The 15,730-nt window shown below is 34.0% G+C and overlaps 1 protein-coding gene across 1 annotated transcript in view; it reads right to left on the bottom strand.

Moving 5' to 3' along the window:
* Positions 1-15,730, bottom strand: part of LOC123560581 (A disintegrin and metalloproteinase with thrombospondin motifs 12-like) — a 41,809-nt gene that overhangs the window by 19,214 nt on the left and 6,865 nt on the right. Inside the window, exons 4-17 of the mRNA XM_053524665.1 lie at positions 11,706-11,845; positions 11,253-11,388; positions 10,870-11,030; positions 10,538-10,621; positions 10,256-10,365; positions 8,263-8,409; positions 7,682-7,804; positions 7,368-7,518; positions 6,157-6,261; positions 5,136-5,293; positions 3,435-3,498; positions 2,747-2,837; positions 2,078-2,211; positions 394-517 (exon numbers count right to left, since the gene is read on the bottom strand). Of these exons, the coding sequence (XP_053380640.1) occupies positions 394-517; positions 2,078-2,211; positions 2,747-2,837; positions 3,435-3,498; positions 5,136-5,293; positions 6,157-6,261; positions 7,368-7,518; positions 7,682-7,804; positions 8,263-8,409; positions 10,256-10,365; positions 10,538-10,621; positions 10,870-11,030; positions 11,253-11,388; positions 11,706-11,845 (1,728 nt within the window). The remainder of the gene's footprint in view (positions 1-393; positions 518-2,077; positions 2,212-2,746; positions 2,838-3,434; positions 3,499-5,135; positions 5,294-6,156; positions 6,262-7,367; positions 7,519-7,681; positions 7,805-8,262; positions 8,410-10,255; positions 10,366-10,537; positions 10,622-10,869; positions 11,031-11,252; positions 11,389-11,705; positions 11,846-15,730) is intronic.

Here is a 15,730-nt window from a genome sequence, read left to right as displayed (position 1 = left end):
AGATCTGCGCTGTTGCTTTTGAGCTGAGCGGGCTGACCAAAACAGAGCACAGCTTACATAGTACAATACGCCCGAACGACAAATAATTACAAAATTTAAATGTGAAGGGGTATATTGTTCGAAGAATACCTTTACCGTGTCTGCATCCCATCGTTAGTCAATCAAATATTGTAATGCCTTTAATAGTCTGTTATTTTCATGTATATAACTGATTTAACTTATCTTTAAAAGCACTGTAAATTTATGCTAGAAATTTGTATATACATATGCATGCAAAATCATATAAAATTTATTTTTCTCGCATTCGTAGTGAAAAGGGAAAAACATTTTAAAATCAAAATTGCTAGGATAAATAATTTTGAACAGTCTACCTTAATTAAAAAAAAAGCTTACTGTGTGGAGCATAATCTTCATGGTAAGTTCCGGATATTTGTTTGCACGTGGTGCCTTTGCCGTTGCACACTCCACATTCATCATACTTTAGTCCCGAACTGGAATAGCCGTCACATCCAAAGTCCTGTTTGAAAGAAATAAACGGATTAACTCTGTAACATATACACTCCTACTGAAATAAACGGATTAACTCTGGAACATATACACTCCTACTGAAATAAACGGATTAACTCTGTAACATATACACTCCTACTGAAATAAACGGATTAACTTTGTAATATATACACTCCTACTAAAAAACTGGGAAAAGCGGAAGGAGTCCTACATGTCTATGAAACTATAACGGTCACACCTTCAGTGTTAGAAAACAAAAAAAAACATAAATATTTGACCATGGCACTAAAACAAAGTTCCAATGTTAATAGTCCAATTAAACCGTCTGTACAGATTATTTTACATTTTGAGGGATAACTTCATATTAACCAAAATGGTTAGCCGTATCACAACAAGCGGCGGGCTGCCTTGCAAGTGAATATTCAAACGTGTCCTAAGAAATTAAACAAAATTCCCATTGGGTATTCATGTAAATACTGTTATGTAACTTAAACGGTCTCATTCTCCTGTGATTACAAACATGTTAATGATACATTATTGTAAATGTCTTGTTTGAAAACATATAGATATGGTCAATGACAGACGCAGTTCTTTTTGTTTGCAAACATGAATGAAAACAACAGGAACATAGAAACTGAAAACAAAAACGCGTCTCTAAATCTAAAATATTTTATAAACAGTTGAGATTTTAAAGAATATAAAGCTATCAAGGTAATGTTGAAAATGTATAACAAACGGCAAAAGAATGAGTAAACAAGTAAATAATATCTGAAATAGTCAATTTTTTGTCACAAAAATATAAATGCGGTTCCGAAAATGAAAACGACAAAGTACCTTCTTATGTTAAAAGACTGCTACAAATATGTCAAAGTCATCAATGAGTAAGAAAGTTTTAAATATTGAAATAAGTCCAAACATTATATGGATTTCTACAGATTCACTAAAACCGCTCTGTACATTTCAGATTTCATATTTCTATCTTCTTTCATATTTTGGTTAAAACATAATTAGTGAATGTTTTAGAACTAACTTTGACATTGTGTAGAACTTACCTGACATTTTTCATTCGCACAACGAGAGAAAGGTACCGCCTTGTTTATAAGACATTCAGTGCCGTCCGCTAACTCTTACTTTGACACTGTGTGACACTGTGTAGAACTAACCTGATATTTTCCATTCACACAGCGAGAGGAAGGTACAGCCTTGTTAAAGAGACATTCAGTGCCGTCCGCGTAACTCTTCTTTTGTCATTGTGTAGAAGTTACCTGACATTTTCCATTCACACAGCGAGAAAAAGGTACTGCCTTGTTTAAGAGACATTCAGTGCCGTCCGCGTAAATCTTACCTTGTAATTGTGTAGAAGTTACCTGACATTTTCCATTTACACAGCGAGAGAAAGGTATCGTCTTGTTTAAGAGACATTCAGTGCCGTCCGCGTAACTCTTACTTTGTCATTGTGTAGAAGTTACCTGACATTTTTATTCACACAGCGAGAGAAAGGTATCGTCTTGTTTAAGAGACATTCAGTGCCGTCCTTGTAACTCTTACTTTGTCGTTGTGTAGAATTTACCTGACATTTTCCATTCACACAGCGAGAGAAAGGTACAGCCTTGTTTAAGAGACATTCAGTTCCGTCCGCGTAACTCTTAAGTCCATACGTAATGGCTGTATCATTCTGACACCTTTCACTGCAGCTCGCATCACCTGTAAAGAAACTAGATTTTCACTTTATGAAAAATAACAAAAAAATCCAAAAATTCGAAATGGTAACAAATAATTTAGCATTATAATCATACCGGAATATCATATGATATCGTATTTTGTTGGATCTTAATATTCTGTAACACACGGTACCCAGGGACAAGATCGTGTACAAGTAGTGTTTTTTTTCTTATTCATTAATTAATGCTTTGAAGTGGTTTACAGAAATATATTGGTAGATTATCTCGTAATTAATTTGCACGTTTTACTTTCTTGTCCGTATAACCCTATACGATATTGTTTGCACATTTGTCGTCACTGATCAAACCTGTTACATAGATATGTAGTACAAGCATATTTCGATTCTCTAATTCAGTTTCTATTTACAAATAAATTACAAAATAGCACAGTTCTTTATTTTCAGAAATGTGGCAAAATATAGCAATCTAAGACGACCTCATCTGTTTTTTTTTCTTGGAGGAAGAATGTGAACCTGCAAACTTGCAGACAAACTTAATTAATGTGCCTAATTACCTACCTAGAGATCCAAGTGCTGGTATCATCGAGGGCGAATATTTTCCTATCGAAAATCTGGAACACTGCAAAGCCCTGTAGTCTGATTCACAAGGCTGAAAACATATCAATGTCAGTGACCCTTTTTACCATACAAGAACGCGATGGAAATCTTGCACACAAATTTTAAGACATTATTATATAGTGATAAAGAACACAAGTTCTATCATTGACAACTTTATATTTTGAAGTGTGTAAAACTTATATTCATAGGTGCGCACATCATTAGTACAGCTTCTAACATGTAATACTGATTCCCTTAGGATCATAGTCTTGCGTGTTTATATTATAATACGGTTAATTGTCTCCCTGGAATTTGAGAGAGGTATTAGGGGTGTTGCATATTTCATAATCTTCATAAACAATGTAAATCAAACAAAATTTGTTTTTCCTTTGCGTTTGATGCTATTAAAATACACAGAAACAATGAGTTAGGTATAAACTTATATACTTGACTTCTTTGTGTGTAAAAGAATAGTATACAGCAGACTAACACTGTAAAATAAGTACAAATTAATTGCGTTCAACATTGAAGTCTGTCTTTTACACAATCTTCCTATCTCAGCTTGCCTCAAAAAATAATAAAAGATAAATATGAAAGTTAATAAATACACAGTAAACTAAATGCGGAATATCCCGACACTGACAATTACCTGAATGTTGCATATCTTTCCTCTAGTAGAAGATCCGGGGCAGTCCTTTCCTGCATACTGCGGACTGTATAATTTAAAACAAAATGTTTAAACCATCATATACAACATTTGTTTGTTTGTTTTGTGTTTAACGCTGTTTTTTCAACAGTATTTCAGTCATGTAACGGCGGGCAGTTAACTTAACCAGTGTTCCTGGATTCGGTACCTGTTCTCCGCAAGTAACAGACTATTCATTAGATCGAATAGACTGTTAATAAAAGTACCACTAAAATTTCTTAAAATCATCACATTAGACCTGGGATACAGAGTGGCTACATTAACTACTGTAACAATGAATAATATGATTGAAAATTAATTATTAATGAGGTATATTTCGTTTTATGTATGATTGTTTACGTTGTCTGTAAGAAAATGGCTAGGAATTAAATACTATACGTTCGAATACGACTACATAAATTATTGGCATCGTTGTTAACTGAGGTTTAAACCAGACTATTTTTGCGTTACAAGGTATGATTTGTGCTAGAACCCATGACAACCACTTGCAAGGACATTATTTGTGCATTGTTGTTGCTCAGACGGCATTTACATACATGTATGATTCTTCAGGTCTTCATAAAGCAGACTGTCTTGTACTTTTTCTACCATTATATTTCCATTTGATCTTTACCCGTATTCAAAAACTAACAGATATGTTTATATAACAGAATAATAACATTTGATTTAAGAAATAATTTATAGCAAAACAGTGCTTTATCACTATTAATACACGACGGGCGGTCATACGTCGGGTGTAATAATTTAACGAGGGCGCACTGTTTTGCTATAAATTATTTCGATTCTAGTATGTTCTTTACTACAAAATTTATACCAAATATAATGGAACTGTTTCTTTGCGCATGCATGGCGCCAATAGTAGTAGATATTTGTTAAAACACGCCAGGTCTGGAAACGGTAATACGTCTTGCGGCAAAATTCAGTTTAGGCGAAAATTATTACGAATTATTCAGCAAAGCGAATAACTAATTCAGTATGTGTATAAATTGATCAAAACATTTGTGCAATGTGATATTTTGTTTAAAACACATTATTAAGAAAAATAGTTCATGAAATTTGAAAGCACTATTTCTTGATGCGTATATGGCGCTAAATATCACGCTGACGTGAAATCAACATAACATTGTTGTGATGATTAAAGTATTGTTAGCCATATTAGAATAAAAATTCTTACATGGCTCGGTTTGATTTCCGGTTAAACAAAGAAGGAACTCAAGATCTGTATATTCTGCGATAAACAACGGTTGACGCGCGGACCGGTAAGAGAGCATTGTGACGGCAATTATGACGTGAAATTGCCGCATGACGTCCGATGCCTTACTCCTCGGGTAAATTAAGTCCAGCATAATATTTATCAAAATATATCAATAAGCACGTCAGAGTGAAAACAATCAAGGTTTTCTTGTGATTTAGTGTCTTATTTACCACAGTTAACGCCCTCGTGGTTCAGTTCCTACGCATCTGAACTCTGAACCGTGGTTAATCAGACGATAAACCACTCGAAAGACTTGATTATTTGTTAATTATATTATGGCAGAAGAGCAAGCTGACGACATAATGAAAAGTAATTTATAATCGGAGTTTGAAGAATATCTTTTGAGCGCAGAAACATAATCGCTAAACAGATATAAGTTGTATACATACGGCGGGTTGTTGCAGTATCGTCTCTTTATTTGGACCCCACCACCACAGGATCTACTGCAGGCCGAATAATCAGTCTCCCAAGCCGACCAACTGCCATCGACTGGTGCAACCGACTCGTGTTCCTTGTCTATTGGCTGGCACTTTCCCTGTATACACCACTGTTGTACAATAAAAATATATGTACCATTCTGGATCGTACCTTCTATTAAGACATGTCATATATAATTCAATTCCGTTGTGGAATCTGATATAACTTTTTGTGGATATGATATTACTTATTCCTTTTTGTGGATATGATATTACCTTTAGTGGATATGGTAATACCTTTTTGTGGATATGATATAACTTTTAAAAAGCTTTCTCGTCGACTTTATGTTATATAAAGAGCAAAATGTTCTTAAGCAAAAGTAGTATAAGACGTTTGACCGTATATTAGTTTTTACCCTGCTATATTTCTATATTTCTAACATGGACTGGTCCACCATTTAATTTGGACAGTTCCAACTATTATTTAAAGGGGTGTTCACTGAAAAGTTACTGACTGAATGGCGAACAGTGCAGACCATGGTCAGCCTGCACGGATCACAAAGGTAGAATCACTTGCAACCTAGTGACCTACTTAACCCCATATAAACTCATTGAAACTCATTCTGCTAATACATGGCACAGATATACAACAGGATACCAGGTATACAATTAAGACACTTTCTGAATTAATGTGTTTTCACATCTCCGACTGCTTAAAAAGCAAAGTATGGTATTCATCAAGTATTGTGTAATTCAATAAAATGATATAATATATGACACTCTAACTAAATATTCTATTTCCCGACTTAATTTAAAATAGTTATGGATCTGATTACAATCTTGAAAACACCAAAGAATACAGTTATTCTGTGGCGGGTCTTTATAAAGGCATGATACCAGAATGAATCACATTTGTTTCGAAATGTATTAAAACGCAAAAGATAATGAACTATACAAAAATAGTTCAAACAATGTCATAATAGAGTTATCGTACCATTCTTGTATTGTTGCAGTCAGTACCGTCCAGAAGTGGTGAAGAAAACCGCAAAGCCTGGTTGCCTTGAAATCTACATATAATGTTACGGCAAGGGTCGAATTTCTGTCAAAATTATTAAATACATCGAATATTATTATACTAGATTTATATAGCGTCCTTTCCATGATTGATCAATTTCACGTTCAAAGGCGCTTTACATAATTCAAATGCAGCCACATATGCAGGGCGCATAATTCATCCTCTACTAGTACAGACTCAGTGCGATCTGAACAGAGGGACAGAGTGAGACAAAGCCCCCACGACAGAGAGATCAGAAATCAGATACAGGCTTATCCGGCTAACTTAGCCTAGCTTGTTGCGAATAGACAGCCTGGTTCTTTAACGTGCCAAGTGTATAGCACTGATACACGCAAGGATTGCTTGGGTTCCTGACCAGTACACCTCTAGTTGAGTGGGAAACACTGAAAAGCGTTTTTCAAAATTACCGAGTAGCTGCCGGGGATCGAACCCCAACCTCAGGATTGGAAGGCCAGTGTGCAAACCACTGAGCTATCCGTCCACCCAAATAGTATAGCTTCCTTACAAGTGTGCTATTTTCAAAACTAGAAATGTAACAACAGCGAACCTGAGATGCCAAAATGTATGTTCGATAGATGACGTGATATCAAAACATTATTGCAAGATTGCACTTTCAAATAATGATTTTTTCAAATGGTATCTGAAATATCGCTCGGCATAGTCAACAGTTTCAATCAGAAGGGTAGACTGCCCTTAGATGGATTTCTGAAGAAAACTAGTATGGCATAGAAGAAATAACATGCAGACGGTCTTCGGGTGTAGCATTGTTGTACGCAAGTACCTTGAAGTTGTTTTCACTATTTAAATAATAAATTATTGTAACTGTTTCCGACTAGAAATTATGGTAATTTGTTTACATTTTTTATACATTTGCACCTCTAAGAGTAACAGCCGTGAATTCGAAAAAGTAAGGTGATATAGCTACCTTAATAATATGCTATCACTTATTTCAACTAGGAAGATAATGTATCCAACGAAGTTTACTGCACATTAATAAAAGAGATATTACCACGGCTGATTTTTCAACAATTGTTATCAAGGCGATATACTATAAAATCATTCAAATGTAATACAACGTATACCTATACAGAGCAAAGACAGTAAGTTGCATCTAATATATTTCTACTTACGTTGTTACCAGCTCTGTAGAATACATAACTCTCGTTACTCCGCATTTTGCACTGTTGATCGGCCGTATACAACGTCCCTGGCAAAGGAAACTCCATTCTGTTTTCTACAAGACCATTTGGTCGGTTCTTTATACACGTCAACCTTCTAGACCTATAAATAATAAGAACTAGTTTTAACGTTTTATCTCTCATGTTTTACTTTTGTCAGCTCCACGGTGTTTTCATGTTAAAATCAATGATGATATAAAATGTATTATAATAATATGATTTGGACAAAGCATACGTACATGAACAACACACAAAAAGAGACTTACACAAATGACCGCTGTAACTCAATGGCGCTTTGGTTAGACCATGTAAACGCTTCGTTACCGCTCCATCCACCTGCAGACATTATACCAACATCATCGGTTTCTTTGTCGTGAGTCATACCCAGTCTACAAACAAATACATGTTATTTCCTGCGGTTAATCCATCCTTGGTAAAAATATCAATATGGCTAAATATGTCCAATTCATTTTAAGCATAATTATATGTTATTTATTTGACCAGTCATATATATGCAAATTATGTCATACTCCTAAGCACATTTTCATATTTTATTATTCTAATTTTATACTAGACATAAATACATGTATAATTTGATATAGAGCCACATCCAACGCTGTCACTTATAGATAATATTATATTTCAACACACATGCACTAGTATAAGTTGAGGAAGATAATTATGCATCAGCACGGGCGTTTTAAATGAAAAGTTGTGTGGCAACAAACGATATACATTAAATTGTGACAAAAATAAACGATTCTTGAAATATCAGCGGCCTTGAAGATGAAAAATTATAATTATTGCATTCAAATATGCGATTTGCAACGACTACAATACATCTTACAAGTGTCCAATTTCGTGTGCCAATGTAATTCCCATTATGGGACCCTCATCTTCTACCAACGCGCACTTCATATTCTTGTTACACATTTTATTAAAGTGTGCAAGACCATTTATACCACTGTTACCATAGTCATCCTCAAGATCCAGCCTGAAATATGAGATTGTTTTGAATAATAATCTCACATAAATGTATTTTATGATTAGATTAGACATTGTATTTATTAACGATATGAAGCGGCACTAGAGACCACCTTCTGTTGGCCAGCAAATACTTCACCTTTCCTGTAACAGTTCTTTTTATGCAAATATTTTAATAAAACTGGCAAATGTGCAGAAGCAGTAGTCGATACTGCTGAATGAAACATTTTTTCAAAGTTAAGTGTATATTGCAGTTGAACACATGTTATATAAATATGTCCTATACTAGAGATGCTTTTAAGAAAAGCGCATGTTTCCTACAACTGCTTAATCATCTAAAAAGTAAGTCAGTCTGTGCTTTCTACCATATACTACTTGTGCAGGTGCATTCTTGCACCCAAAACTATACTACTAAGTAGTATAGGGTACAGTCTGGGTGTACTAAAGCGCATGGGCTCTGAAGATTGTTTGGTAATTCAAGGACCATAATTCCGAAGTGCCTGAGCCGATTTGGCTAGTTATCGAACTTGGTCGAGGTCTTACGTTCATACACAATTATGTGTGAAGTTTGATAAAGATCGGGTGAGAAATGTTCGACTTACAGTGCGGGCAAGCTTTGTGACACAGACACACTGGCAGGATTAAATTAATATGTTTTCCACATCACTGTGTGGCGGGAGACATAACAAGAAAGCTCGTTGCAAAAGTAACAGTTTGGCTCTTTAGACATTGACGAAGGAGCATTTGGTCCGTATCCATTAACTTTCAAGGTTACACTTGGACATTGATTTTAGAAATCTGAAGTTTCTTTACACTCTTCTCTTTCATAACACATACTATAATAAAACTTTGTAAGGATTTCATTCAGCTCCTAATGAACACATCAAAATTGTATCAGTTGTAAATTTGTACAAGATTGATTGGCAAAGTTATAGTAAATTGAATATTTGCATTTTTTTGGTGTTTGGTTGATCAAAAACATTAACCAAGCTAGAAAGTGCAATATTTCTAATCCTTCCGTCTCCTTGTGAGATTGACTTTAAAACTGAAATATGAATTTAAGCATTACACACTATAAGGGATCCCACGTGTTTCTAACCTTAAAGAAAACACGACTAATTACTGGCAATTCATACCACACTGAGTGATAGATATGTCTACCAAGTGTAGGTAAATTCGTATTAAGTGTATCAAAAAAGAGAGCTTTTTAATCCCACCTGACAATGACATAGAAGAAAGGTAGATGGATTTTATGCATTGCATTTCAGCTACAATGTTGTAATGACTGGACAAGAATCTTATTGCATCTTCCTGACCCTGTTAAATAACACAGTACCCTGAAGTTATCTAGTAAGTACGATTGTCATATTAAAAATAAAACGTAAAAAAGGTTACAAAGAATGACTAGGATAGGAAATGTCTGGGAAAAGGAGCAGATCCTTTTGACATCTTATCACCATAACCTTGCAGAAAGGACAACAGATTCTGTGCATTGCACACCGCCATGTTATGATATGATACGTTTATTATAACAGCCTCTTGATATGCAATGTTGTATTCGGCTCGAGTGGATTTTGCTAGGCCCGCTTGCAAATCAAGGAACTTGCTTTAATGACCCTTTTATTTCATCGTATAACTTTTTCTTACGTTATATCAGCCAAAATGGACAATACTGTTAGATAAACTAGGCTGAAAACTCGTTTGAAACAATGAATTTTGACGCAAGGATAATCTCAACTAAAACAGATTAGAAAACAGTCTTTCGTATTCATTAGTGAAATAGGACTGTATTTCAGGCAGATCATTCGTAGGGATGTAACAAATACTTATGTCAAGTTTACTATGGACTGACATACCTTGTCAATAGAACGCTGCAATCTGCTTTTTTAGTCTGTAGACCGGACTGCCAATCACAGAATGTCTGAAGTGTCTTGTTGGCATTTTCTGTCAGTTCTGATGCAAAGTCCTGAAACAAGCAAGGTGGAATAAAAATAAATTATAATAACATATGAATCGATCCTTAACTGAAACATAATGTCAGAATGGCATACATTTCATGTTGTTATTTAGGAAATTAGATGAAATAGTATTAATTTTAGCTATATACATATATAGCGTAACGATATACATATACTTACATTATATGTTTGGATAACGTGCAATTCAGATAACGTCAAGTATATCTCAGCTCCGATGCTAGGGTGGGTGTACAATTTGCTTGCCTAAAGAAAATACACTAAATTAGTCAATAACATTACATAGATTACACACATAATTCTAAACGTTAAAAAGCCTCTATGATAGAATACTTAAGGACTAGACCATTCCTCTTAACGATTTAAAACAATTATCTGTCCCATTCTTAAATTTAGAATATCAATTAATTAATTTATTTATGTTAATCTGCCTGTCAAATGTGTTTCTGTATATTTACGACTTACATGATTTCTCGCGTAATTATTTGACTTACAATATTGAAAGCCATCAATGTGTAAGCTATGGCGTTATCACGAGTTCTATGAAAATGGTACATGGTTGGATCGACAACCAGTCTTGTCTCGATGTACCGTGTCTTAGCGGAACGCTTCTGTCTTCCATACGCAACATGTAACTCGTTCTCGAATTCTTCCGCTGAAATCAAACATGACATACATAATCAAAGAAAATAGATAGACTAAACAAAAATAACTTGTTATTTTTACGACTACAACCTCTTACTGAAGAGGTTAACAATTAAAGTTAATTTTGTATAGAAGTTAATAGTACGCTGGCTAAACGTTAAGTCAACCATGCTAATACAAGTAGCATGAATTTTGTTGAATATGCAATTAACTGTTGAGCTAAAAATCATACCTTCTACAGGACAAATTTGTTTATTTCCTTGGTAACGATACACAACATGAACTTTATCCTGGTAGGCTTCTGCAGTTTCATTTACAGCTACAGGTTCAATAAACAGGCTTGTGTTCCCAAAGCTTATCACCCCATTCTGAGAAAGAAAAACATTCAGATTATAGAAAGACATATTCACCGCATGTGAACTCTGTCGCACTTCGTGAAGAATACTTATTTTTGACACTAACAGTCCGACTGCAGGTCTTAATGTGCACTGTCACAAGTTCGGGAGTTAGGTCCACGAGTAATGCGTATGGTCCCTGTGACTATTTGAAAAAAAAAAATAAAAACATTGTGTCTGAAATCAATCGCCTCTACCTTTGATTCATATGGAGAAGTTGGAAGTTATTGCGGAGGACATATTAATATTGGCATATTAATTCATTGCTAAAATGAAAATCAAACACTCACCAGACCATTACAAACATTAGCTGCTACCCAAGATTCGTCGTGTACATCGCTATGACCAATGTAGTAGCAATCTACGCTCTGTCGTGAGCATGGATACAGGTCTTCTTTACCGCCTGGTAAATAGTTATGAATAAGACATCCTAAAGGCATAAATAAAAGAAAGTTATATTCCGACAAAGTCCTGGTGAATCTAAACATTGGATAGTGTGGACGCAAAAGTCTTTCGAACTGTCATTTCAATTAATTTTTTCTGGATTCTCTTTTCGAGAAGTAGACTGTTTACCAGATTGATCATGATAAAGATATTTTTTCTTCTTTTTTGTCGAATTCAATTTTTGTAGAGATAAGACCAGACTGTCCTTGCTTTATTCTTTGAGGAGTGATCATGGGATATAGACGGGAACAATTCATTTATTATATTGAAGCATAAAATGTACAAAAATACATCATAGTCTAGGAGCTAGTCAATTTCAAAAACATCGCTACTTGTCTGTTTTGCTCCTTAATTTCTTATTGACGGATAAATTATCTCAACATCGCAAGTAAAGTTCGCTGTTTTTGTCAGCGAAAAAAAACAGAAGGTGTTCCTAAACTTAAATATGATAATTGAGAAACACGCCTACTAAAATATAAAACATAAATTGTTTTAAACCATAAATTGAATTATTGGGCTGACTTACAGAAGCCACGTTTCTGTTTTGCTATAACTAAAAAAGAAAAAGATATTTAATTTAATAAATCCGTATCCTAAATATTAATAGCAATACAAGTATATGTATTTTGTATTTATATCCCGATAGTCTTGGTCAGTGTCGTTTTTGACAATTATTTGAATTTGAATTAGTTGAATAAGCATCCAGCAATAGTTTCATGTAAACATGTTATGCTGCGCAGCTCCAGTTACCAATTTAGCTAATATGTCGTTTTTGTATTTCAGTAAATGCTGACAGGCCAAAATGTATATAAATATATATATAAATGTTTAGTGATTTAGAACCGTACAACCTTCTCCGTTCAAAATATTTGTATCAATGATTTATTTATCTCGCCATTATATTGATTATAAATTCTCATGTGCCTTTTGGCCTAATGGAATATTTGAAATAGAGTTAAACTTGAAATTTTATTCATACCTTTCACCATTATTTCCATGTCATAATAAGTGACGGTATAATTATGAGATAACTACAATAGCCACTGACCTCCAGATCCTATGATAACAAAAAATGCGATACTTTCTGGATATAAGAAAAGTATGACTTTTTCCGAAAAGGGCTTGAAACTTAATGAATGATTTTATATTACGGAAACACATATGTATGGGTAGTTTTTACAAATTTGACCTTTTAAATTGCCGGTTAAAGGTGAAAGCCATTGTTCAAGGTCATATAAAATTTGTTTTTGATTCACTACTTTTCACAGAAATTTTCACCATGATTAAACTATATGTCGTGCAGATGGTTGTCGGTCAAATCTCAAGGTCATTATTGAAGCACAAGTAACATTATGTTGTTTTTAAACTGCAATACTCGGTCACTTGCTTGGTATACCTCTTCCTTGCTCATAGCAAAATTGCTCATTGTACAGTAAAAGCAACAAAAATACAAATGAAACGACATAAAACAATTCATTACCTTTTAGACTAGTCTTGAAGACAAAGTCTTACACATCTAGCATTCGCTAAATGAAAGACATTTGTTTTTGACATTAAAACAAACAAATATCAATTAAACATCGTTAAAAACAAGATATATCTAAAAGGTACACTTCTGCAGTAAAGCAACGCAACATAGATATATGTTTCAAAAATAGATAAAACACGCTCAACTACAGTTTAAAGGAGTGAAAACGTTTGGGGAAAACAACAAATTTATTGACATACATTGTCAAGAAAAATATGTTATTTCTCATTTTGATAAAGGACCTGGATTTTTTAAAATTATTTTGCTGAAATTGTTCACGTACAAAATAATGCATTACATTACGTACAATAAACATATTTTAAAACGTATGTATATATATATATATATATATATATATATATATATATATATCAAAGTGTCCAATACCCTTTATTTCCTATTCCTCATTTAATAGAAAAATAACTTCCCAGAATTCTTCGCAGTTCAGATTATTCTTTATTCACGAGTCTACCAAATTATACATTGATGTAAATAACGGGAAAAGAGATAATAGTTTTTCAGTTATTGTTTGAAATCTATGACATTTAATTTTCTCTCCTGTTATTACTAATTAATCAGTATAAATATAATAAAATTTCAATTACTATCTTTTTACAGTTCTTATTAGTTTTACTCATGTTCATTATCTAAGAAAGTTATTTCAATAACAAACTTAATGTGTCTTTTCAGCTGATTTCGCATTTATTTGAAGCTAATAAATAATTCTATATTTAAAGGTACTTCTCCACTATTTTCACAAATACTAATTAAAGACCTCTGTCGAAAACGTTTTTCAATTATTCAGTTATAACACGACGATATGGAAACTATCACAAGATATTATTAGGTGTAGCACAGCTGTGCTAAGTTATAATGTAACCCCTTGATATTTTTAAATGAATTACACAAAACGTCCATTGTCTTAGAGCAAATACATCATAAAAAGATAAATGTTGAAATCCAATTAATTCTACAATGCTAGATAGACAAATAAATATTTTATTCCTTCATAACTGATTACTACGGTGGTATGTTTAGGACATATGTTATTTTTTTTTAAGATTAAATTATCTCGTGCGCACGACATCTTATCTTGAGCGATCAACATCTTATCTCGTGCGCACGACATCTTATCTCGAGCGATCAACATATTATCTCGTGCGCACAACATCTTACCTTAAGCGATCAACATCTTATCTCGAGCGATCAACACATTATCTTTAGCGATCAACATATTATCTCGAGCGATCAACATCTTATCTTGAGCGATCAACATATTATCTTGAGCGATCAACATCTTATCTTGAGCGATCAACATATTATCTCGTGCGCACGACATCTTATCTCGAGCGAGCAACATATCATCTTGAGCGATCAACATCTTATCTTGAGCGATCAACATATTATCTTGAGCGATCAACATCTTATCTTGAGCGATCAACATATTATCTTGAGCGATCAACATCTTATCTTGAGCGATCAACATATTATCTTTAGCGATCAACATCTTATCTCGAGCGATCAACATCTTATTTCGTGCGCACGACATCTTATCTTGAGCGATCACCATCTTATCTCGAGCGATCAACATATTATCTTGAGCGATCAACATATTATCTCGAGCGATCAACATCTTATCTTGAGCGATCATCATATTATCTTGAGCGATCAACATCTTATCTCGAGCGATCAACATCTTATCTTGAGCGATCAACATATTATCTCGAGCGATCAACATATTATCTTGAGCGATCAACATATTATCTTGAGCGATCAACATCTTATCTTGAGCTGTCAATATATTATCTTGAGCGATCAACATATTATCTTGAGCGATCAACATCTTATATAGAGCGATCAACATATTATCTTGAACGATCAACATATTATCTTGAGCGATCAACATCTTATCTCGAGCGATCAACATCTTATTTCGTTCGCACGACATCTTATCTTGAGCGATCAACATCTTATCTCGAGCGATCAACATATTATCTCGAGCGATCAACATCTTATTTCGATCGATCAACATATTATCTTCAGCGATCATTATCTTACCTCGAGAGATCAACATATTATCTCGAGCGATCAACATCTTATCTTGTGCGATTTACATCTTATCTCGAGCGCACGACATCTTATTTATATATATTAAGGCCCTTTGTGTGTGCATTTAGGTCATCAGTAAAACATACGGACAAGTTGTTAATTAGGGTCCCGACTATTCCGGTGTTATTTAACCTTCCCACAAGTACATGAACAAGTTTATCACATCAACTGGGAAAGCAATGCATATATTTGGTCATCCTATCTTCAAAATCAAATGAACATAACCAATGATGC

This window comes from Mercenaria mercenaria, chromosome 15, assembly GCF_021730395.1.
Source record: "Mercenaria mercenaria strain notata chromosome 15, MADL_Memer_1, whole genome shotgun sequence".
Taxonomy (NCBI): Eukaryota; Metazoa; Mollusca; class Bivalvia; order Venerida; family Veneridae; genus Mercenaria; species Mercenaria mercenaria.
This window is presented reverse-complemented; position numbering and strand designations above follow the sequence as displayed.